General features: G+C 41.0%; 1 protein-coding gene across 1 annotated transcript; it reads right to left on the reverse strand.

The window, feature by feature from the left end:
• Positions 1-1,101: 1,101 nt before the first annotated feature.
• On the reverse strand, positions 1,102-24,667 carry LOC311497799 (alpha-2-macroglobulin-like). The gene is made up of 32 exons (XM_084558165.1): positions 24,478-24,667; positions 24,167-24,347; positions 22,887-23,043; positions 21,787-21,839; positions 21,519-21,539; positions 19,233-19,398; positions 19,045-19,129; positions 18,771-18,966; positions 17,525-17,812; positions 15,197-15,314; positions 14,996-15,105; positions 14,730-14,897; positions 14,347-14,574; positions 14,042-14,105; positions 13,762-13,907; positions 13,147-13,361; positions 11,882-12,107; positions 11,482-11,608; positions 11,037-11,158; positions 10,860-10,911; positions 10,657-10,740; positions 7,007-7,183; positions 6,606-6,681; positions 5,301-5,457; positions 4,986-5,060; positions 4,262-4,424; positions 4,000-4,187; positions 3,484-3,696; positions 1,976-2,100; positions 1,689-1,779; positions 1,518-1,586; positions 1,102-1,430 (listed from the first exon to the last, which is right to left on the reverse strand). Exons 1-32 carry the CDS (start codon positions 24,561-24,563, stop codon positions 1,266-1,268), a joined length of 4,392 nt encoding a protein of 1,463 aa, XP_084414291.1. The 5' UTR covers positions 24,564-24,667; the 3' UTR covers positions 1,102-1,265.
• Positions 24,668-25,053: the final 386 nt, after the last annotated feature.

Genomic DNA, 25,053 nt, shown 5'->3' on the forward strand with positions numbered 1-25,053 from the left:
AGTGAAGACGTCTCTTCAAGCTGCAAAAGAAAGAATAAAATGAATAACTTACTCATGATTTATGGAATACATTACAGTATATGTCGGCTTAATTTTAATGTAAGTCTAATAATCGATTGGAATATTGGCTGATTTTATGAAAATGTTTCCTTTTTACACAGATATCTTAATCCTCATTTGGGTAAAAAAACATCAAATGAATTTTGTTAGCCACATTATGTTCTTGTATGTTCATACAGTTGTTACCTGTAGCACACAGGTAGACATATTCTGTTTCAGCCTGGTCACCTGGGGGGAAAAAAAAAAAAAAAAAAAAAAAATCAGTAGTGAATCTTTTTTCATATCCATCACATTTAAAGGGTAATTACTGTTTTTTTACAACCTGGACCTTATTTCTGGCATAAAATACGATCGTTTACTCACCCATATAACTTTTGAGTCATTTGCACTCGTTCAGGAGATAATTAGATCAGCGTATATCCATATGGTAAATGGCCTTGCTTTTATATAGCGCTTTTCTACCTATTGGTACTCAAAGCGCTTTACAGTCATAGACACATCTACCCATTCGCTCACACAAGCACACACACATTCACACACCAGTGCCACGCACTGGGAGCAACTGGGGGTTCAGTGTCTTGCTCAAGGACACTTTGGCATGTGGCACATTTCGGGGATCGAACCGCTAACCCTCTGGTTCGTGGACAACCCGCTCTACCTACTGAGCCACAGCCGCCCATATAGTGGGAGTGACTGGGGCACCGCAACACAGCCTCTAAATAACGCATTATCTGCTAGTTTTTTGCAACATGGCTGAATATTTTTCCAAATCTGAGGTTGTGGACGAACCACAGCAGTAGCAAATTACAGGTAAACAAGCCGACTGTTGCGGGTGCACGCAGTGACAGCATCCAGGTCAGAAGACATCATCCGGGGTCTGTAGGTCAATCTACAATCTCCTGATGATAACAGGTAACTCCGGACTCAGCGTGGAATAGCACTAGCGTATCATAACAAAATATTGGTGAAATTAACAAGTTTCATGGCAGATAATGAGTTATTTAGAGGCTGCGTCTCGGTGCCCCGTCACTCCCACTACATGGATATACGTTGATCTAATTATCTCCTGAACGAGTGCAAATGACACAAAAGTTATATGGGTGAGTAAACGATCGTATTTTATGCCAGAAATAAAAAGGTCGAGTTTGTAAAAAACAATAGTTCCCCTTTAAATCCACAATTCTTTTTGTACACTTGGTGGAGATCTACTCAGCATAAACGTTTGTCAGTGCTGTGCTGTTTCTAAAGGTTGTTAGGGTTTTACTTGGCTGGTAGTAGTCGTAAATCTTGACCACAGCTGCCTTCAGTTTCTCCACTGGAAGCTCCTGTATGAGCTCTAAGCTGTGGGTAACGGGCACGTCCTTCTGTAACTGAAGACAACACAAAAAAGGACGACATAATCAGTAACAATTTCAGTAAAGCCTCATCTAGCATTTCACACTGTGGATTCTTCTCACCTCTTGGAAATAAACCAGTACATGATCTTCCTTTTGTTCAACACGATCCACCATCGTAGCACCTTTGAGCTGTGAGGGCGACTTGCAGTTGGATCATTCAGCAACAACAAATATATTATATAATGATATAACATCATTTTTATTCAAGTGGAAGTCCTGTAATTAACTTACACTCTTCAGAGATTCTGGGTCAGGGACAAACCCAGAGAGCATTTTGATATCCAGGATCACCATGTTTGAACTGCTCTCCTTTCCAGTATATCTGTAGTTGAACAATCCAGTGTGTTGTTACTTAGGCATAGATGCTTTTTATTTTGTAGTCGTAACAGCCACAATTCTCATGTGTCCATCCCATGGACTGGTTTTTACAATCTATGGTCCTTTCACTAACACTTGCTACACACTAGCAGATGCAACACTCCTCTGTCATATCTGTAACCTGCTTCTTGATTACTTACAGGGACTTGAGTTTCAGTGTGAGTTTTGGTCTTTGAGCTGTGCTGGTACAGTTGACCTCTGGTTTCACCTCTACACTGAGAGTGGTGACATCAGCAGGAGTTGGGATGTTGTAGTGAAGAGAAAGCTGAGAAACAGGAAACCAAAGAAGGCTCAATATTCATGATAGTGAACATGAGGGTCGAGAGTTTCTTTTGGTCAGGAAGAAAACAATGTCAGTGGTTTAGAGCAGGGGTTCCCAAACTTTTCCATGCCAAGGCCCCCCAAACAGCATTAGCTTCTGGCCGGGGACCCCCTTTGCAAACCTACAGACAATGCTACAAAATATGTAAAGAAACGTCATTTTTTTATAATGTTTTTTCTTCCTTTTATTCACTATTCAATAACTATTACATTTGTTTAGCATAAGTGCTGCCTCATATTTTCTGATTTTAGTTGGCCAGGAGTTCTTAGGGGTTGTTTTTGCACCAGTGTCCTCCACGACAGAGCTGTTGGTCTGTTCCTTTGGTCTATTTCTTGTCAAAAACCTGTCCATTTTGTGCTAGCTACATGCTAGCTTGAGGGGCAAAGCAGCTTGACAAATGGTGCCACCGCCAGGTCTACACAGATTATGAGGTCATGAACGATGTTTTGACTGGCAGGGAATCAGAAAGATTAGCATGGCAAATAACATTTAGATATGATATATTATTAATAATTATGTTTTATGATAATGGGGCGGCACAGTGGCGAGGTGGTTAGCACTGATGCCTCACAGCGAGAAGGTCACCGGTTCGAATCCATGGGCCGGCTGGCCTTTCTGTGTGGAGTTTGCATGTTCTCCCTGTGTCTGCGTGGGTTCTCTCCGGGTACTCCGGCTTCCTCCCACCTTCCAAAGACATGCTCATTAGGTTAATTGGTGACTCTAAATTGTCCATGAGTGTGAATGGTTGTCTGTCTCTGTGTGTGGCCCTGCGATAGACTGGCAACCTGTCCAGGGTGTACCCCTGCCTCTCGCCCGATGACAGCTGGGATAGGCTCCAGCAGACCCCCGTGACCCTTAACAGGACTAAACGGGTATAGAAGATGGATGGATGGATGTTTTATGATAATGATTTAAAAAAGAATTAGATTCTATTTTATAATAATGACTAATAAATAATTAGATTATATTTTATAATAATGGTTAAAAATAATTTGATTATATTTTTTTAATTTTTCTAATATTTTTTTCTTATCTTCCCTCCAATTGTCTGAGGCCCCCCTAGCGCCCCCTGGCGGCCCCCACTTTGAAAACCACTGGTTTAGAGAACTAACTTTGGTCACCACATAACACACACGACACAACTAATTAGAAGAAATCATAGTTAAAAGTCTTGCACCTACACTTTTCATTGTCTGTAAAAAACATATAAATGTAAAATAAAATGCAGGAAATTTAATTCATACCAAGATTTTTTTTTAAATAATAATTTAAATAGTCAGACTTCATCCTTGGGACTTTTTTACATGATACACTGAAGTCACTGACCTGTACTGCAGCACATGCAGTGCCCTTCACCTCCACGCTGTACTTTCCTCTCACGTCCCGCAGCATCTTCTCCTGGTAGAGCAGTTTGTTGTCCGGATTCACGTCAAATGTCAGCTGGTCACTGGGACCCTGGACTGTTACTGCACTTGAATGCTCAGGACTGAACACCAGAGAGGAGTAGAGAGCCAGAGCCTGAAGAGCCACCACTGTGTCCTTCAACATACAACAGACACTAGTATCAATACTGTAAACACATTCAAATGTAATAAATTAATATACGAAGCAGTATTTACAGCATGTATCTATTACTCATTGCTATGAAAAATACCCCCACCCCCTGTGTTTGCAACTTTGTGAAACACATAAAATCAATTTGATCTATTTTATGGAAATGCTGCCTTCTTGATAGTAAATAAATGCTTTACATTAGACAGCCATAAAACGAAAAGCTAGTATACTAGGCCTCAGCTTGGCACCGATATATCAATTAACGTGATGTTTGAATCTCTGCAGTACCTGTGTGGAGGAGAAGCCTCCGTAATAGTTCTGCTGCCCCGCCAGCCACCTGACGATGCTGGAGGTGTAGCCCAGGTCTTCAGCTGTAGGGGAGGCACTCAGTTTGGCCATCAGCACATAGGAGCTGATCTCCACAGAAAGAGAGGCTGAAGTTTCTGTTGCTGTCTGGGACCAGTAGAGAAAACCCCCTAAAAACAGACACAATGAACGTTACACTCACAGTAATGAAGGCTGAATGATTTCCCTGAGGAGGAGGACTCACCTTGTCTTACTGCAACCCTGTCCAGGTGCTGCAGAAGGTGAGCACGGGTCTCCATGTCTCCAGCCAGGGTGAAGACGTACGCCATCAGAGCTGTAGCGTAGGTGTTGCTAAGGTTAATGATGGACTTCTTCAGGCACGACAGGCTCTTGCTCACCACAGGATCCTTTAACACATTATAGAACGTCACTTCAGAGCAGCACTGATTTTATTTAGTAAACAAAGTTGCGGCCTTCATTCTCTGCAACAACATCACTGGTACAAAGTGTCCGCTAGTTACCTAGGTCAATTTTAGTCTTCCTGGATTCATCATCTGAATTGCAATTCATCAAATCAGTTATGATCCTATGGCCGTGCGTATGTGTAACAGAACCATGTAAGTTGACAGGCGTGTGCTCAGTATTTGCCACACCTTCTTTGTGGCGGAGTATCAAGTTCACAAAGGTGAAGTTGTTGCAAGACAAATGTCAACTGTTAATGGAAATTAGCTGCACCAGTTTCTGGTTATTAGCATAACAAGCAAGTTTTTTCAGGAGGAGTTCCTATTTAAACCTCAGACTTCCCATCAGTCCCCACTTACTTTTTAAACAAAGGAGTAATACGTTTAGCAACGTCACCATTGAATAGATGTTTGAAAAAGAAACCACATCCAGGAGAATAGAATGAAACAAAATAAGCAGATTAAAAGGAAATGGAAATAATAAATTGTTAAATTGAGTCTACTCACATTTGCAGACATATTCATTTCCAAAAAGGCAGCAGTGACGTACGCACTGAGAGTCACTTCATCAGACACACCACCCTGTAGAGAGAAAGCATCATACAGACTTTATCATCACTGGAGAGCACTCTGCAACCTGAAAACATAAAAGTTACTTTGAGTACTGTTTACATGCATATAGCCAGTGGTAGTAGTGTCCTATTATTCAATTTGTTTTGTCAAAAAAGTTTATATTTGAGTCCTACAGAGGGCCGCTGATATAAATACTATGAAAATCAACATTTTTCTACTGTACAAACTGTAAAGGAACTATCAGGTTACCTTCATTGCGTTATTGAAAAGGTTTCCTGATTTTCTGAAACAACCATTTTTCTGTTGCTTAAGCTCGAGCCATGTCTTAGACTGTTTCAGGATTGCTGGATCAATGTAGATGAAAGACTGAGCTTTGGCAAAAGATCTCAGGACAAAGGCAGTCAGCCTAAAGGAGGGCAAAGCAAAGTTAGAAAGTAAGACGGATTACAGTTAAGTTAGTAAGTTAAGTCAGTTTACCAGTACAAGTGAATATATTTGTGTGCTATTGGAGAACATCTGAAACCCAAAGCACTTGCACCTCCACCTGTTCCAAACTTGAGTATTTTTTGGAGGATATCTTCCAACTTTACTGCATGATACATAACACACAGCTAACCCCTGCCAGTCTCTTAGTGATATTAGGATGCTCTGATCAAATGCTGACTCTCCCTCCACTGTTGCAGCAAGCATGTGTGTTTGGCTTGGTTACTGCAAAAAGGCTTAACCTGGGGGAGTGGTAATCAGTCCCCCCACCTTTTAAAAACGCCTGAATGATATGGCTCCCTGTCTGTCCCTGTCTTTGAAGAAATCTGTGACACGCTGTCAAACACTCATTCAGTATTTGGGCGCTCTGTTATTGGTCATATTAAGGGCGTGAGTGACCAATATCACTGTCTATCACCGAATGACTGAATGGTGACTGATGATTCACTGATGAAAGTCTTGCAGTAGTTTTTATATACTTTATTATTTACATACTTTATTTACTGAAAGAGTGCAGTATTATGTTACTACTTATGTAACTTTATAAGCAGATATAAATGTCTATATGAATGCAGAATGCTAAATCATCATCAGACAATAGCCGATGGGTTCAGAGATTTCTGCTCATGAAAACTGAACGTTTCCTACAGCTGCAGCTTCACTTTAAAAGCATCGTACTAGAAACACACAAGTTGACTTTAAGTTTGAAGTAGTCACCAATGACACTGATTTTTGTCAGTAAACTCAGCACTTACAGCTGTTCATCAACTTTTATTTTTTGACAACAGATCACTCCTTTCACTGTGTCCAGCTGCTCACAACAAAAATGACAATTATTGCCTGACTTATTAAAACACATTAAAATAGTCACACTGGTTTTGCTGCCCCCCAGAAATCAGTGCCCTGTGATATTAAACTACTAATAAATACAGGCGTCACCAATCCAACCAACACTGAAATGTTCAAACTGTCACTTTAAATCACATTTCACTAAAATACTAGTTTTAGAGATCACAGTGTAATCACATCATCACCAACATCCTGTGGATGATTGATCAGTGATGTTCTCACCAAGTGTTCCCGACTCCTCTTCCAAATGTGCTGTATGCACCTTCATTGTCTTTGTAGTTTAGCTGTCTCTGATAGCCTGCATAACAAGAGAAACAGTAATTAATGAATATAAGAAAAATTAGGGCACAAATGTTCAGATTTGATAGTGTTTCTGCTACGTTTATGTTCTAAATTCATTTGTTCATGTCGTCAAACCGATGCGCAACAAAAGTCCCATACCAAACAAACCAGGAATCATCCTAACCCAGAGGGCACCAGAGTGCCCCTCATCTCTAGCCTCTAATTGAAATTATGAGCATTGTGAAGTCATTGAGCTACAGATCTTTTCTGCTTAGAGTAACAGAGTTGGTATTGTGTGCAATCACCACTGGACTTTCTCTCAGCTGCTTTACAAAACTCACCACTGATGAGGAAGTAGGTGGCCTTTTCTTTGATAGCTGTCGTCAGCTGCTCTGTGTCATTCAGGTACTGGAGGATGTAGATGTTGGGAGCCAGTAGTGCCATGTTCTGCTCTCCACATCCATATGGCATCTGTAGCAGTCCATCCAGGTTCTTCAGGGCCCTCCCAAGGATGTCACCTGCACAAATAAACTGAATCACTAATTCTGAAGGGCAGAACTAACCCAACCCAACTTCACTTTTGAATGGATCAACTAAATGAATGCGTTCAAAGAAATTCACTGAGATACAGGTTGTATGTAACTGTTGAACAAGCTGTGTTTTTGTACATTATTTCATACAGTCTTTCATTGTGTTTTGAAAGAGAAACAACTTTGAAATTTATTAGGTGTCCATGCAACGACATTGCAGATCCCTACTGATTTTGCTGCGATTCTTCTTCTTCTTCTTCTTCTTCTTCTCCTTCATCTTCTCCTTCTTCTCCTTCTTCTCCTGGGACCATGCAATGAGTTGTAGGCAGAATACACATGCCTGCAGGTAGGTGGGGCTATAATAAGCCAATTTACGTTTTGGCTCATATCTCGAGAACTGTGTCCCCTAGAAACAAAATTCTTTCTCCCTCTGATTGCTTACACAGCCTTGGTTGCAATGGACTCCTCCTAGCCCGTTCATCCAATTCTCACCAAACTTGGCATGTATCATTTATGGACAAAGATAATGAAAAGTTTTCAAAAGAACTTTAGCAGAGTCATTGATTACAAAGTTAATGGATAACTAATTTTTATGGCGTGGCACAGTACAACTCCAAAACTAATATTTTGTGAAGTATATACCCAAACTTAATCAAGCTTCATATCGCTGATAATAATATGATTCTGTACAAGCACCCCAACTTTTGTGGCCCTTGGTCTCTATGGGGCGCTACAAAAGCAATATTTCAATAACTCAAAAACTGCAATAGCTAACTTCATGAAATTTGGCATACACAATCTGTAAAATATTGTGTAGACGCCTATCAAGTTGCGTGACATTACGTCCACAAGGGGCGCTACAGGTGACACAGAAACATTTCATATGACGTTAAGGCCTATAACTTTTGAAGTATTCACCCAATCCTTATGAAACTTAACAACCTTCATTATAATATGTTTGCGTACAATCATCTCAGGCTGTAGGGGGCACTACAATGACTACATGTTTATATCTCACAAACCACCACAGTAAACTGCTTGATATTTCAAAATAATAATCTGTGGATGACTCCTTACAAGCCCACCAACTTTCGTGCAATATGGTCTATATGGGGCTACTGGTGACGTGTCAATATTTGAGTCCTATTTCCTAATCAGTTGGCAGAACTCCCTATAGTGGCAGACTGAGGCAATGGCATCTGTGGAAGACTGCCCACCAAATTTGGTTGCTTCCGACCTGTCTGACTCTCATTCACTTGTCAGCCAAAGGATTCCTCCGCAGACACTTTGCCTCCTTTCAGGCCGTGTCCAACCCGCTTATGCCTCTGCATCCCGCTCAGGGACGACTTCGCCACGGCATGGACTCCTTTATGATCGCTTGCAATAATCTAGTTAGGGATCCATGCAACGACGTTGCAGGAGAGTAAGGCAAGTCCTGAAAAGTCAGCTGAATGGCAAGAACAAGATCCAAACCATCAACATGTACGCACTACCAGTCATCAGATACCCGGCTGGGATCATAAGCTGGCCAAAGGAAGAGATAGAAGCCACAGATATCAAGACAAGAAAGCTCCTCACCATGCATGGAGGGTTTCACCCCAAATCCAGCACCCTGAGACTGTACACTAAGCAGAAAGTGGGAGACCAAGGACTAGTGAGCATCAAGGCCACGATCCAGGATGAAACATCAAAAATCCAAGAGTACATCAGAAAATGGTCACAAAGGATGAACTGCTAAGTGAATGTCTCAGGCAACACAAACCTGATGAGTGCAGAGGAAGAGGAGCAGACAACCTGGAAGGACAAGTTGAAGAAGTGGCTGATATCGAGAAGACCTACCAATGGCTGGAAAAGGCTGGACTTAGAGACAACACAGAGGCACTAATCATGGCAGCACAAGAACAGGCCCTAGGTACAAGAGCCACAGAGGCCAACATCACAAGAGTAGATCAGCCCCAAGGTGCAGACTATGCAAAGATGGCCCTGAGACAGTCCAGCACATAGTAGCAGGGTGTAAGATGCTAGCCGGGTCAGCGTACATGGAGAGGCACAACCAAGTGGCTGGAATAGTTTACAGGAACATCTGTACCCAGTATGGAATAGAAGTACCCAAATCCCAATGGGTCGCACCTCAGAAGGTGGCTGACAACAACAAGGCCAAGGTTCTGTGGGACTTCAGCTTCCAGACTGACAAACAGCTCCTGGCTACCCAACCGGACATAGTGGTGGTAGACAAAAAGCAGAAGAAGACGGTGGTGATAGATGTGGTGAAACCAGCTGATGCCAACATCAGAAAGAAGGAACACAGAAAGGATGAAAAGTACCAAGGGTTGAAAGAACAGCTGGAACAGATGTGGAAAGTCAAGGCGAGCGTGGTCCCCATGGTAGTAGGAGCACTCGGGGCAGTGACCCCCAAACTGGGGGAGTGACTCCAACAGATCCCAGGAACAACATCAGAAGCCTCAGTCCAGAAGAGTACAGTCCTAGGAACACCTAAGATACTGCGCAGAACCCTCAAACTCCCAGGCTTCTGGTGAAGGACCCGAGCTTGAGGATGACACAGATACCACCCCAAGAGGGTGAGAGGGACGTTGTTGTTTTTTTATATCTATATATATAGACATAATTAATTGTTTTCTGTATGTAAACACAAATTTCACTGCCCCCTCTTCCATATGAAGAGTGAATGAAGAGAGGGAGCGGTGTTAGCACCAAAAGTGTTAATGCAGCGAAACCACATGCTTTTTGTGTGTGTAGTCTTGTTCTTATTACATTGTGACAATCTTAAACATTTCTGTGTTGGTTCATTTGCTTTTAATATACTGCAGGGGCCAATTTATATGGATTATTACTGTTGTGGGACCATGTTGGTGCATATGTAGCTTGGCACCGCGCTCTGTAGAAACAAACTCACAGACTTACATCTCCATATAAATCCATAATAACATAAATAAGAAGCAATACGTACACCTGACCAGTATATAACAGATGATAAAAAACATTATAGAATATCACTGTTACACACACACTGGCCTCAGTCAACAGCCCAGAAACATCCCTAAATCCCAGGTAAATATACTTTGTGTGTTTCACTTAGCAGAATTAGTTTGTGAGGGACTTTTTCCTTGTTTCACAGTTTACAAACTGGTTACTTGCAAGAAGAAAACAGTTTATTGTAAAATTCAGTTATCTGAGTGATTGAAGAACAATGATATCATTGTCTCTCTCCAAAAAGGGATAGTGAAGAGAAGTTGTACCATGTTTCCAGGTGGTGAATCCTCCTAAAATCTACATTATGTGTTATGCCCCTGGAGGCCAGAAAATTTTAAAACTTCGATTGGACATAAAAAATTAAACAAATACTCAGCTTTAGAGAACCCATCTGAATTCATGTTGAATTAAATAGCTCACAATTTCCATCACAAAAACAACTCAGTTGAGTTCAAATAAATTTAGTTTACCCAGGACTGAGACTGAACCACGGGCAGATCCATCAATCACATTCTCAGGGAGTTGAATCTCTGTCGCTTCTGTCAAAGCGTCTCCTGTGTACAGAGAAAAACAACCACATTACAGAGAGAAATATGAGGTTGGACTCTTCCTATTTTCTAGTATTTGTCTCTCAGATGTTAGACAGGCTTTGACAGGTGTAAACTATACAAACCTTTTGGACAAAGTAGCCAGTTGTATGTCTTTGTCATCTCAGTTCCCTCAGCCTGAAAATAACAAGAGAAACAATGTTTATAAATATTTTAATTCTCAGTTTTATCAGTAAAGAATTATACACAGAAATTATTATTACAACCTTTTAGAGTCAAAATCTTGTTTTGACGGAACCCACCTTTATTATAAGAGACTTTGTGACCACATCAATGCGACCTCTCTCTGGCACAGTGACAATCTCATTGTCACATGAGGCGTGGGATACTAGTGCCTCTGCAGTCACAGTCACATTCACAACCCCTAAAAAGATCAAAATAGCACCGTATGAAATCCACTTAAACATAACTGCCTGACATGAAGTGAAGGTCAGTGTGAAGAGTTGAGAGACACATTTACAAGATTGTATTAGCATGAATAACAGCCTGTTTGAAAATAAATGAATTAAAAAAAGGATAATTACAACTAGTTCTAATATATGCAATGCACAAAGTACATGTTCTTGGATGGAGCATTGAGTTGCTTGATCTTGCACAGAAACTAATTTGAAATTTCTCATTTGGGTTATGGTATAACCTATAACTTATAATATATAACAACAGTCTATATAAAGGTTTGATTTTTACCTAAGGCTGAGGGGATCATGGTCCAGCTGAGAGTCTTACGCTCACTGCCACACAAACAGGATGTGTACAGGTTACCAGAGAGAGGAGTGAGGGTGTAATCCAATGAGAGTGCAGGAGTCACAGTGATCTGTTAAAGATAGAAGATACAGATAGACAATATTTTATGACTTTAAGGTAGTGAGACCTATTTTGCTTCTCCAACGGGGAATAAACATTATGTAACAAAACAAATAAGAACCAACTCTGGTAAAATGAATCCAATTGACAGACTATTTAAGAAACAGGAAAACATCCTGCAAATAAAATAACTGAATCTAAAGCAGTACTTGGTTACACTATGCTGCAGGTAAACTAAGGTCCACCTTTCTGCACAACACTACAGTTTGTGCAAAATCAATACCATGATGCAGCTGGTCAGGTAGTTGAAGACAGTTGCCTTCAGTTCAAACTGCTCTCCTCGGACGATGGAGTAAGGCAGGGAGAGCTCAAGGAAGAAGGGCTGGAAGACGGTGAGCTTTTTACGAGGAGCCAAACCAAAACCCTGAGGGGACAAACAGAAAGTCTCGGTCTCCCAGGTGGTGATGGTGTCTGGGACAGTGAGGGACACGTCCTTTCTTCCAGACTCTCTGGATCAGAAGAAACACACAAACACATTCTGTCAGGGTTAGGGTTAGGACTTGGACTAGTCGAAGAAAAAAATGTGTGCAAACGTATAGCTTGTGTGACAGAAAAATATCCAGTGTAAATGAATTCCTACTTGCTCGAGAAATACAGGCATTTTTTCTCATATGAATAGATGGCATAGTTGTGACAAAAACCTTATCTCATAGAAGAAACATTTGAAGAGAGTTCCATGCTTAAAACTCTCAGAGTCTCAGTGGTAGAATGACTTTATTATTTTCATGCCATTCATTCCACTAATACAGTTCGTTCTCAAACATGACCATGAAATCACTTTGTAACAGACACTCACCCAAATTCAACAAGGTTCCATATCCAAGTCTCAGGGAAAAACGTGCGGACTGTCTTCACTGGTGGAGGAGCAGTAGGGGAGGACGCGAAACCTCCCTCGCCTGATGATTCCTCATCTGTAAAATCGAAATATTCTAAATAAAAACCTGAAAAGAAACCAGAAAGGATTTAATCAGAATCAGAGAACAACAATAACACAGACACGGTTTTAATTTTGGTAGTTTCATGTTCCCTTTGTCAAATAGAAAAAATACCCACCTACCGACTCAGTGGAGAGAACTTGTATGACCTCGAGGCATGGAGGCACTCGGGTTAACATGTTTGTTGCCATCTTAAGTCCAACATTCTAGATAATCCAATAATGCCACCAACATGTTAAATACAGGTGCAGAAAAGTGATTATATTTAGTGATGGTATTTAGCTTGTGGTTGAAATGTGTGAGAAGTACCTCAAAGACTGAATGGGCATCGTATTTTAAACATTCTTTAGGATCTTGAATTTCTTCTGGTACTTTAGATGCTTTTTTGACAGGCAGCAAGTCAAATATCTGAAAATACAAATATGGTTAAAAGATAAAAATTGCGATTTGCTTTTGCTCAGTGAATATCTGATGACTGGGAAAAGAATTTTTAAGGCATCTTAAAACCTTGATGAGAAATTTATAGCAAATAGTAGGAGGAAAGAAAGGTGACATCTGGGTTAGGATATATAATATTAGATATATAGTATGTGTATTAGAATATAAAGCAGCAGTTACCTTGTCTGCATCCAGAATCTTTCCTGGCTCTTTGATGAGGACACTCTGGTCAATGGCGCTCACACCACACAGAGAGTCTGGCTGGGCTCTTATCTGCATGGTGGTTTCCTCTCCTGGGACAGCTGAAGATGGTGAGAACTCCAACGACACCTGACACACATGTCACACCAACTAGATTTTAGCATTATGGGAACAGAACTTGTGATCTTTCTGAGCATACACAATAAACGTGCATTGTCTCCCACGTGTTTTGCACTGTATTGTATTGTTTGCACTGTCTCTCAATCTTGTACTGTTGTCACTGTTTTGTATTATCTTGCTTGCACATGCGCACTTTATGCTGTCCCCCTTGTATTGTACTTAGTCCTTTGTCTTCATGCTGCTCCATGGTCCTGGAGGAACGACCTCTCATCTCACTATGTACTGCACCTGCTACTGATGTTTGAAAGGACAATAAAAGCCTCTTCGACCTTTGACCTCTTTACCTTCAACATATAAGGAAGTGTAAGGAGAAAGACTGCACACAGATTACATTTCTTCTTTCACTGACCTTATGACTGAAGCATTTCTCAATAGAGAAGTCAGCACTGTGGGCGATCACGTTTTCACTGGGGAGAACAGAGTACGCCACAACCTGGACTTCTGGTGCCATCTCTGGAGACACTCTGAGCTTAAAGGACACCTCGCCCTCATTCACTGCAACAACAAACCAACTAATACATATCTGTTTTCTTTCATCAACCCTCATTCACATGTGATTCTCCAAATCAATAACTCTGATCAAACTATGTAATTCACTAAACTCTAGATTAAAGTCAGACTTTACACACCTGATTCAGCTCTCACTTGAACCTGTTTAACACCTTGTGTCAAAATAGCTCCTCTGGACAAGACCTGGAGAGTTTGAGAGAAAATGAGACAAAAAACGAGAAAATCCTCTTATTGTTAATGGAGAAAAACCAAATGGAGTTAAGCCAATAAGACATAAATATGGTAGCTCAGTCAAAATAAAGTTGATCAAAAAAACAGGTTGGTCTGCCCAAACAGTTTTGTCAAGTGACAATAAATTAACTATCCACTGTTCATTTTCTCTGAATAGAAGGGAGAACTAGTCAAAAGACAATAAATAACTCACCAGATACATCACATCCATAGAGCCCCGACCTTCTCCCACTACAGTGTATTGGATGGAGATGTCCACTTCTGTGTCACATGGAAGTGGTTTACTCTTCTTCTTCACCTCCAGGGAGCTGACAGTTTTAGTATGAGGAGAGGAGGGTTGGGACAGCGACAGTGTGTGAAGTCCAGATTCGTAGAAAGGTTCTGTGTATCCAGGGTACTTCAGTGTTGGTGTTTTACTTATCTAAATTGTAGAATAGAGACAATATTAATGAGTCCATGGTGGTTGATGTAGAAGAAAACTTTGGAAAATTAGCTCAGGCTGTACAGACAAGGCCAATGTGATACTGAAAACTTCAGCATTTACCTGTTGTGGTGTGACTGACTCTTTTTACTTACATGAAGTTCAATATCACCACTGAAGCCGTCTGTGCTTAATGAGAATGTGGCGACACCTTCGCTGTCAGTTGTGAGTTTCTGCAGCAAACGTGACGACCACCATTCACCCGTAAACAGGTACACTGGCACATCAGGAATGGGTGTATTATTGTAGTGAACTGCTTTAACCTGTTGAAATCACAATATATTACCAAGAATGGACATGGTTTGACCTGACCTGGGTATTACCCAACACAGAATTATAATATAAAACATTGTACACTTACTTTTCCTTCCACATTTGAACCTTGGGTGTAAATCTTGGGTGTGTCAATGAAAGACAGCTTTCCAAGAACATATGAAAATCTTATACTCTTTTTTTGTGAGTGTGAAATATCTGAAGAGAAAACACCTCCATGTTACAACATTGTCAATGCTGTATTACTTTGTGGAATAAAAAAGCAGCAACAATAAAAAAACAGACTTGCCTGTCCCCTCCTCTTCCACTTGGGCAATGACCTCTAGATGCTGTTGTACTTCCCTTGCGTCTATTTTGATAAAAGTTGACATCTTGAAGGTAAAAATGGTACAGCCTGTCTTGTCTGCCTTTAAAGCACAATAGAATGAAAAGAGAAGAAACAGCCTAAAACATGAATGTAGAAGATTAACATAGAAAAGCTAATTGGGGTGGTGTATTTTGCAACATAGTTAAAGTTTAAAATTATAACTATAACCAGGCTGCAACACACACCAACCCATTTAGCGCAAACTCGGTTGCTAGCGAAAGGCTGGAACACCAAAGCATCCTCACAACTTGCAGTTTTCTCATTTAGAGCTGACACAAGCACACATCAGCTACAGTAGATAGTATATTCAAAGCAGTGGATGAAACTAAGTTGTCAATTTCAGACCAAATTTGAAAACAACTGGTTTCGACCCAACCTCAATGACTTGTGGTCCATTTTGAATTTCTCCAAAATTCTTAGATAATTGCGCCTCTGCTGCAGATTTACACTGATAACAATTGCAAATCTGTCCTCTGCCCCAAACACAGCTCAGAAAGAGATCGTACCAAGATGCCAAAAGGCCTCGTTTTCTGTCTTTACCTCAGCACAGCTTTTGCCGTCTTCTTCTTCCATTTAATATGCTAGGTTTTCTCACTTTTCTGCAGTTGGCAGCTCCCTTCATTTTGTTTCCGAAGTCTCTTATAATGAAGTTGATTAAGATTCATAAATCGAACAAGACTAATATTATTTTCTTTATAAGTGGTGTTTAGTTGCTTCGTAGAGGTTGTACCGAGCAGTCAACTTTACTGCTGTGCCATGACGCTTTAAGCAGGGAGTCGAAGTTCATCAAGTATGTGGAAATAATTCACTAAAGATGAAGCCCATTCTACCATGACATGCAAAATATGTAAGTCAGTCCTGAAATACAACAAATGTTCTACTGCATTACACACTCATCTGAAAAAGCATCCACTAACGCTAGCAGAGGAACAGTCCAAATCCTCTCAGTGACTGTCAATTAACAACTTCACCAAACGTCCTGCGGTAACAGAGAGAAGGAGGCTGCAAATAAACATCTTGCTGGTTAATTTCATTGTCTAAAGTTATTAGACATTTAGCTGCCATACACGGAAAAGGCTTTGAAGATATACCTTTTGTTTGTTTGTTTGTTTTTTCTCCCGGCTAGTCCGAAGTCGTTAACTCCTATTGCTTTGTAGATAAAATAAAAATTTTATTTATTATTATTCATTCACCTTGTGTAGCCGCCTGTCCCGTGAAGGGTCGCGGGGGGGGCTTTGGCATACCCCAGCTGTCACTGGATAAGATGACTGCCTATCCCGGGGCCTTATTATTAAATGCATTATTTAATCATCTGCACACTATAGCAACCATTGTAGGAGCCACACATTGTTTGCGGAGGATTATTTGGGGTTTTGATTTGTTTGGGTCTAGTTGCCACGGTGATATGTGGGGTGTGGGTCACGTGGGCACCGTAGATCACAACGTAGGTGATAAGAGAAGCTGAATCACCTTCACTGGGGAAGGAGAGAGGCGAGTTTAGGTAGCCGTAATTTTTGTTGACCGCCTTTTGTTCTGTTTGATTGTTTTTTCGAATACGTATAGGCAAACAGTGTACACGTTCTCCATCATATGTGGCGTGTAATCGGAAAGCAGTTATTTATGTTTCTTATTAAATACTGTGAAACTTACCTGGACTCAGCGTGCTTCCTGAGCATCAGCAAGTCACACAAATATACAGGACCTACTCTCCACCTCTCCAGTGACTTTAAACGGATTGAAAGTCGCAACATTTAGTTGCTATGGCATACAGTTTGACGGTTAAGAACCTTTCAGCATTTTTATGCTGTTGTTGTAGAATAAACAAAAGCTAAGCATAGAGAAGTACTAAAATGCTGGTCAAAAATTCAGTCCATGAAGTCAAAGTGGAGATTTGTCCATGTTGCAAAGACATGCTGGGACCCTAATTCGACTATTCCTAATAGCCTATGCAAGGCTGCAGGTCCAGATAAGGTGTCAGGTCGGACCCTGAAATCATGTGCTGACCAACTGCCCCAACGATTACTGCCCTGTCGGTCTGACCGCAGTTGTCATGAAGTGCTTTGAAATGATCCTCCTAAAGCACATCAAAGACGCCATCCCTACTGGCCTGGACAGCCTGCAGTTCGCCTGGGAGAACAGCTCTAAGGAGGATGCTATCTCGCGAGCACTTCACACGGCCCTGACGCACCTGCAACATCCTAACACCTATGTTAGGATGCTATTTGTGGACTTCAGTTCAGCCTTCAACACTGTTCTCCAGGACATGTTGGCCCTGAAGTTCCACGACCCGGGTTTCGCAGCATTGCTCTGCTCCTGGATCAGGGATTTCCTCACCAACAGGCCCCAGGTGGTGAGGATAGGGGAGTCCACACCTGCCTCACTGATCCACAACACAGCCCTGCCACGCACCCCACAAACATGGTTGTGAAGTTTGTGGATGACACCACTGTGGTGGGTCTCATAACCAACAATGTTGAGACCCACTACAGAGGAGAGGTCCAGAATCTGACACAGCGGTGCTCCAGGAATAATCTTATGCTGAACATCAGCAAAACCAAGGAGGTCATAGTGGATTACAGAGTGGATTACAAAGACTGAACAAGCTCCTCTCTACATACGTGGTGAGGCGGTGGCGTGTGTGGAAAGCATTAAGTTCCTGGGCATCCACATTTCCTCTGACCTGGCGGCTGAGGCTTGAAATACATTGTAATGATGCTGTTCCTTTAACCAATCTCATTTCAAGTTTGTATACTTAGGCCTTCTCTGTGGCCTACGGTAGCGTCAGCATTTTTGCATCCTTTGATTGGGAGGTCAGAGAGCCGCTACGTTTAACCAAGCCAGCGGTTCATTTTCATCTGTTGCGAGCTCCTCAACCAAATTGTTAACGTTTTGAGCGCTATTTTTTGAACCCACGATGGCAGAAGGAGGAGAGCCTATCGATTTGGTTACAGATCTTGCAGAATGCCATTATCACTGCGGACTTTCTGCGTAAAGCCTGATACTGTAAGGAAAGGCCGAAGCTAGCTAGCCTGACACAGCCAGGAAAAGGGTGTGACCACCACTTTCAGATCAGCAACTATGAGCACTACCCTTGGCTGACAAGTTCAGAAGAGAACTCTAAATTATTTCTTAAGTTCTGGTGAGTAAAATGACTTATATTTGCACCTTTTATAAATATTTTTGCCATTTTATTGGGTCGACATTGATGCTTCTGCTGGATTTGATGTATGTGGTGTTTTCTGAATTGTTCTAAGTGAGTTTCTTGCTTTAGAAATGGCATTCATCTCACTATATGATATAACGGTCTACGATGCAACGTCCTGTATTACTGCGTGCCCGTATGATGTTGACGGTTTCTATAGCACTAGCGTCATAACGATCGATTTAAGAGGTGTTTGCACGGCCCGCCACTCTGTTGTACAATACATTAAATGCACTCAGTGAGAATAGATTATGCTAAATGATCAGCTTAGTGCGTAGAAGCATATTACTATACTGTATATGTATATGTATAAGTATATGCATCCGGCAAGGGCTTGTGGTCTAGCCGAAAGAACTGTACCTGTTTTGTCTCTGTGTGGCATGGGGCAGTTATCTTGTTTCGTCTGTCAATATATACATAGTTATACTTGTGAAGAGGTCGGCACACCTCAACTGTAACACTTCCTGGCACAGGCTGTCCATAAGTGTACCTAATAAAATTAAAACAAGAACAAAATTCAGAATTTGAGAGTGCAATTTGTCCTTTGTCAAGAAAGATGTTTACTTACTTTGCACATATTTCAGTATCAATTTCTTCCTGCCCAATGCTTACTTCTTCGGTCACATTTATTGTCACATCAAATTTGGGCAAAACTGGGGACAAAATATGAATGTTAGCATTTACTTTTGTTTTGTTAGCATTAAAACTTCATTACAAAAGAACAAAATTGGAATTTCAAAAATAGCCCTAACTTACCATACTTTTCAACCTTGAAAAAGTGATTTATTTTATCTTCACCCACTGACACAGTAACTTGGTACTGTCCCTCTTTGGCTTCAGAGTTCAAGGAGTAAGAAAGCTGCAGTATTTTACCATTGGATGTTTCATTCAGCCACTGTCTAATTCTGTTGTTGTTAGGATCCTATTAAGAGGAATAAATGGAAGGAACATGCATTTAGGACACACACACGCACACACCTATACACCGATCAGGCATAACATTATGACCACCTTCTTAATATTGTGTTGGTCCTCGATTTGCTGCTGAAACAGCTCTGAACCGTTGAGGCATGGACTTCTCTAGACCTCTGAGTGTCTGGCATCAAGATATTAGCAGCAGACTCTTTAAGTCCTATAAGCTGGTGGGGGCCTCCATGGATCGGACTGGTTTATCCAGCACAACAAACAGATGCTCGATTGGATTGAGATCTGGGGAATTTGGAGGCCAAGTCAACAACTCAAACTCGTTGTGCTCCTCAAACCATTTCTGAACCATTTTTGCTTCATGGCAGGGCACATTATCCTGCTGAAAAAGGGCACAGCCAGCAGGGAATACTGTTTCCATTCAAAGGGTGTACATGGTGTGCAGCAATGCTGAGGTAGGTGGTACATGCATCCACATGGATGACAGGACCCAAGGTTTCCCGGCATAACATTGCCCAAAGCATCATTCTGCCTTCGCCAGCTTGCCTTCTTCCCATTCATTCTGGTGGCACGTGTTACCCAGGTACACGAACCCAGTGTAAAAGAAAACACAATTAATCAGACCAGGCCACCTTCTTCCTTCCCTTCTCAGAAGGGTGGTGCCCGGAGGTGATCTAGTAATTTTAGTTTCAGTTATTTAATAATAAATAATTATTTCTGATAATCATTATTTATGATAGCCAAACCCCAATATTTGGTGCCCTTAGAACACTGGCGCAACATTCTTCAGCAATTTGAGCTCAAGCAGATCGTCTGTTGGATGGGACCACACAGGTCAGTCTTTGGTCCCTTTTAAATCCCAAGTTACTTCCTGTCTGCATCTTGTCATGTCATTGCTTTACCACTCCTCCATAACCTATATATATACATATATAAGGCCTCCCAAAAGGCCTTGAGACCCTTTTCCCTCCAAAAGAAAAAAGACTTCACATGCTTGTTTGTGCATTTTGTGTTTAAGTATGAATTCCAATGATAACATTTTTGTTCTTTGTTAGATTGCTGTGTGCATAACCAGTTAAAACGGGATTACTATAAAGTGGATCCATAAATGAAGTAAGTGGATTAAGAAAGTAGACTTATTTGTTATTCTTCAAAAAAATATTTATGGTTGTAATGCTTATTTATCCTTTCTGGAAAATCATCCACAAACCATTCATCCATTCATTCATTCATTCATTCATTCATCTTCTGCAACCGCTCGTCCTGTGAAGGGTCACTGGAGGGGGCTGGAGCCTGTCCCAGCTGTCATCGGGCAAGAGGGCGGAGTACACCCTGGACAGGTCACCTGTCTATCGCAGAGCTAACACATAGAGACAGACACACCTATGGCCAATTTAGAACCAATTAACCTACTGAGAATGTTTTTGAACAGTGTGAGGAAGCCGGAGTACCTGGACAGAACCCACACAGACGCAGGGAGAACATGCAAACTCAACACAGAAGGGCCCAGTCTGCCCACGGATTCAAACCGGGAACTTTCTTGCTGTGATGAATCAGTGCTACCCACCACACCACTGTGCCATCCACAAACCAGTTTTTTGTAAATAAAACGTGAAACTTGAAGTTCGGATCGTGTGTTTAAATGTGCACCCTACAATAGATGTTCATACATCCCAGCCATCATCAACACAAGCTGCTGAGCTTTCACAGTGTCATCCCACATGCATCAATGAGCCTTGGCCCATGACCCTGCCCCTGGTTCACCTCTGTTCCTTTCTTGGACCACTTTTGATAGATACTGAACCCTGCAGGCCAGGAACAACCCACAAGAGGAGCTGCATCTTTATCATAGCCATTACAATTTATCCTTTGTCAAACTCGCTCAAATCCTTACGCTTGCCCATTTTCCATGCTTCTGAAACATCAAGTTTGAGGACAAAACATTCACTTACTGCCCATTATATCCCACCCACTAACAGGAGTCGTGATGAAGAGATAATCAGTGTTAATCACTTCACCTGTCAGTGGTCATAATGTTATGCCTGATTGCTGTATATATGCATGCTGCTTTATTTCCTACATTTAATGCATTTATAAAATAAATTGAGTCTTTCTTACCACGAGAGCGATGGTATTGTACTGCAAAAAATAAATAAAATAGAATGAAAAACAAAGTTACGAAGTTTTAACTCCCCAGTGGTTTGACAAAAGAGCCACTAGTTGTATAATTGAAGAACTGTTAGATTATGGACATTATGTCCATTCAGTTCCACTAGCTGGTGTGTGTATCACACTTCACTTATCATAAGCAGCACTATTGTCATAGAAATGACTAATACTGCTTTAACATAATCTAAAAGTAAGAAAAGGCTGTTCAAACACTCACCACCTGGTTAGTAGGTCGGAATTTGGTGTCCAGTGAGACGACTCTAAAATGAACTTTGAAATAAATTCAGAAAGATTTTACATCTCATGTACAGTAGTGTTAAAGGGGAATTACTGTTTTTTACAAACTGGACCTTATTTCTGGCATAAAATACGATCGTTTACTCACCCATATAACTTTTGTGTAATTTGTATTCCTTCGGGAGATAATTAGATCAGCGTATATCCATATAGTGGGAGTGACTGTGGCACCGAAACGCAACCTCTAAATAACGCATTATCTGCCGTGAAACTCGTTCATTTCACCAATATTTTGTTATCGTACACTAGTGCTATCATCCGGGGTCTGTAGGTCAATCTGCATGATGTCTTCTGACCTGGATGATGTCGTCTCTGAGAACCCTGTCTTACTCTTGTGTTCCTTAATCCTACTTATAGTTTTCCTCCTCCTGTTAGATGAATGAGAATAATTCACCTAAAAACTACAAAAAACATGTTTTTACATTTTGTGACTTCCAGCTTGGGTTTTAGAAGAGGAGAGTGAATCTTTCGAATGAGTCATATCTACACATGTTTAGGTTTAGGGTTAATTCCTGTGCTTGTGGAGAAGATTACCATCTCTCCTTCTGGTCTCAATGCTGGATTGTCATGCTTTTAGATGTCTAATAAACACTGTCTTGAGTGGGGTGGATGCCTTCTCTCCTAATCATATCCAGGTTTCCAATTGTCTACAAAAGCCACAATCTTTGCTGGCCACCAGCTACACCAAACCGAGCCAGAAACGGTATGAGGACATGTGGCTGAACATGTTGTAGCACGTGATTTTACATTTTGATAAAAATAAATGTACTAGACTTTTTCCATGTACAGAGTAAGTAAATGTGAATCCTGCCAATAAGTTTTTATCTAACAGTAAATAGCCTGGTTTATTTTAAAGTATTGAGAAAGCCCATTTATACTGTAAGAAATAACATTTTGAGAATACATTTTCTACTGCTTCCTTCTGCAAACATCTTTGTTTGTAGCAGTGGAAATCAATCTCTGTACTGAGAGGTTATACTCTTGTGTTTACAGAACCATAGATCATCAGCTCAATGTTACCTGTTTGTCCAGGGAGGTAGATTGGCTTATCCGTTTGGACAAATGTCATTGGTTTATAGACTTTGATCATGACTTTCCTGACTTCTCTTGAGTGAAATGTTTCACCTCGTACCTCCACTTCAAACTTCTGCACCTCTTTATTTTGCACTAAAGGAGCCTGTGAAGAAAGACATTTTATAGACAGTGGACAAGAAAGTCATTATTACAAAGAATAATTATGAACATATGATGTGTATAAATCATTTGGTTTTATTGTTGTAAAATCCAGTAATGTTCTCCAGCTTCAAAGTCCAGTGTGTATGATTTTGAGGCATCTAGCAGTGAAGTCGCAGACTACAATTGAATAGCTCTCCTTCAGTCTTCCTTTTCTGAGCGTATTGGAGAAACTACAATCATGTCCCAACACTGAAGTCTACACACATATTTTTAGCAATTTTATGCGCTCTTTGAACTTTAGTACCATTCATTCATACATTCATTCATCCCCAGATGTGATCAGACAAATAGCGCCTGTTTTCTTTTGTGCTCTGTCAAACAGTTGCCTTCCATCATGTTGTCGACTAGTTAGGTTCAGTAGAAGGAATTAACCAGCTTGCTAGTTAGCCAGCTAACATTCAATGTTTCTAAATGTTCAAGAAACATTAAAAGGCTTGTGATTCACATCAGTTTGTAAAAAATGTTGAAAGGCGTGTTAAAATGAGTAACCCCTTTGGAGCTATGTATTTCTAAAGCCTTGTATACACCCAAGGCTAGGGGTGTAAAAACACCCAAGCTCCTCTTATGAACCTGTGTTTGTTTTGTACTTTGTGGGTTACTGTAAAGTTATGATGGACCATGTGGAACAAGACCTGCTGCTTCATTTCTAGGAACACTCAATGAGTCATATTTACAGGTGGTTATGATCAATGATATATTCCTTCTTCTTCTGTAACCGCTTACTGGAGCCTAACCCAGCTGTCAAGGGGCGATAGGGGTCGTACACCCAGGACAGGTCACCAGTCTATCACAAGGCTAACACAGAGAGACAGACAACCATTCACACTCAGATGCACACCTACGACCAATTTAGAATCAACAATTAACCTAATGAGCATGTCTTTGGATGGTGGGTTGAAGCCAGAGTACCCAGAGAGAATCCACACAGACACTGTCCGCCCATGGATTTGAAGCCGGGACCTTCTTGCTGTGAGGCAGCAGTGCTATCCACCACTCCACTGGGCCGCCCATGTTGTGATTTTTGGAAATAAGTAAATTAATCAAAACCCATGTAGGGAGCTGACCTTAAACTGAGAGCAGATGTGAAACTCTTTACTGGATGTCTTGGTGAACATTGTTGTGTTCTGCTCTTTGGACATCAAAGTGACAGTCATAGCCAGAGTCTCGTTGGGTTGCAGGAGACTCGCACAGAATTTGATCTCTTCTCCAGCTTCAAGAACAGCAGGAATGGCCACCATATACTGCCTACAGACACAGACAGATTAACATATCTTACTACATCTGAAATGGAAGAAATGTTTACCTGTACTTATGCATCAGTACAAATGTCTCACATAAACAGAAAGTAATTCTGTTATTTCCTTTAGATACTTACGGTCCAGCCACTGCTTGACCCACACACACCCAGCTGAAGAAGACACACAGAGTCCATGTCCACATCTGTATCCCAGGATGACCCATGACTGAATGCAATTATTCTCTACTCAATGGCTGAGGATACAGACCCCCACCCCCGCTTCAGCTCCACACAAAAGGAAATCATTTACAGGTTTCAAGCAGCGTATGTAGTGTGTTAAACTGATAACATTTAAAATCAAATGTTTAGGAAATGTATTCAATCAAGATTAAAAGTACAAAGAATTTATCATTAACTATAAAAGTGATTTTAAGTCATTTATGATGTGGATTCTTCCACTGACAGCTTCATTCGGTTTGTAAAGTACCGATCTATGTGATGCATTCACTAAAAAGGGGCAAACAAAGTGTCAGGAATTACAAAACCTGTTCAGCATTGTCTTAACCGTCATGGGACACTATCAGCTTCTAATGACATACAAATGTTTTAAAGCTAATTATCCTCATTGTGATAAACAGTGTTACTATCAGAGATACTTTGACACTACTGAGAACATTTATTATTGTCAGCGATTATTATGGGATGCATACGCAT

Source organism: Chelon labrosus (genome assembly GCF_963514085.1).
Source record: "Chelon labrosus genome assembly, chromosome: 13".
Taxonomy (NCBI): domain Eukaryota; kingdom Metazoa; phylum Chordata; class Actinopteri; order Mugiliformes; family Mugilidae; genus Chelon; species Chelon labrosus.

What these genes read in the sequence shown, in the direction of transcription:
- LOC311497799 (XM_084558165.1), bottom strand. Translation starts at nt 24,563, where the DNA reads ATGGGTCATCCTGGGATACAGATGTGGACATGGACTCTGTGTGTCTTC. An exon ending in CTTATACATATACATATACA is followed by an intron (nt 17,813 to 18,770) that starts GTATAGTAATAT and finishes GCTGATGTTCAG; the next exon opens with CATAAGATTATTCCTGGAGC. An exon ending in CTGGCTACTTTGTCCAAAAG is followed by an intron (nt 10,741 to 10,859) that starts GTTTGTATAGTT and finishes CTCTGTACACAG; the next exon opens with GAGACGCTTTGACAGAAGCG.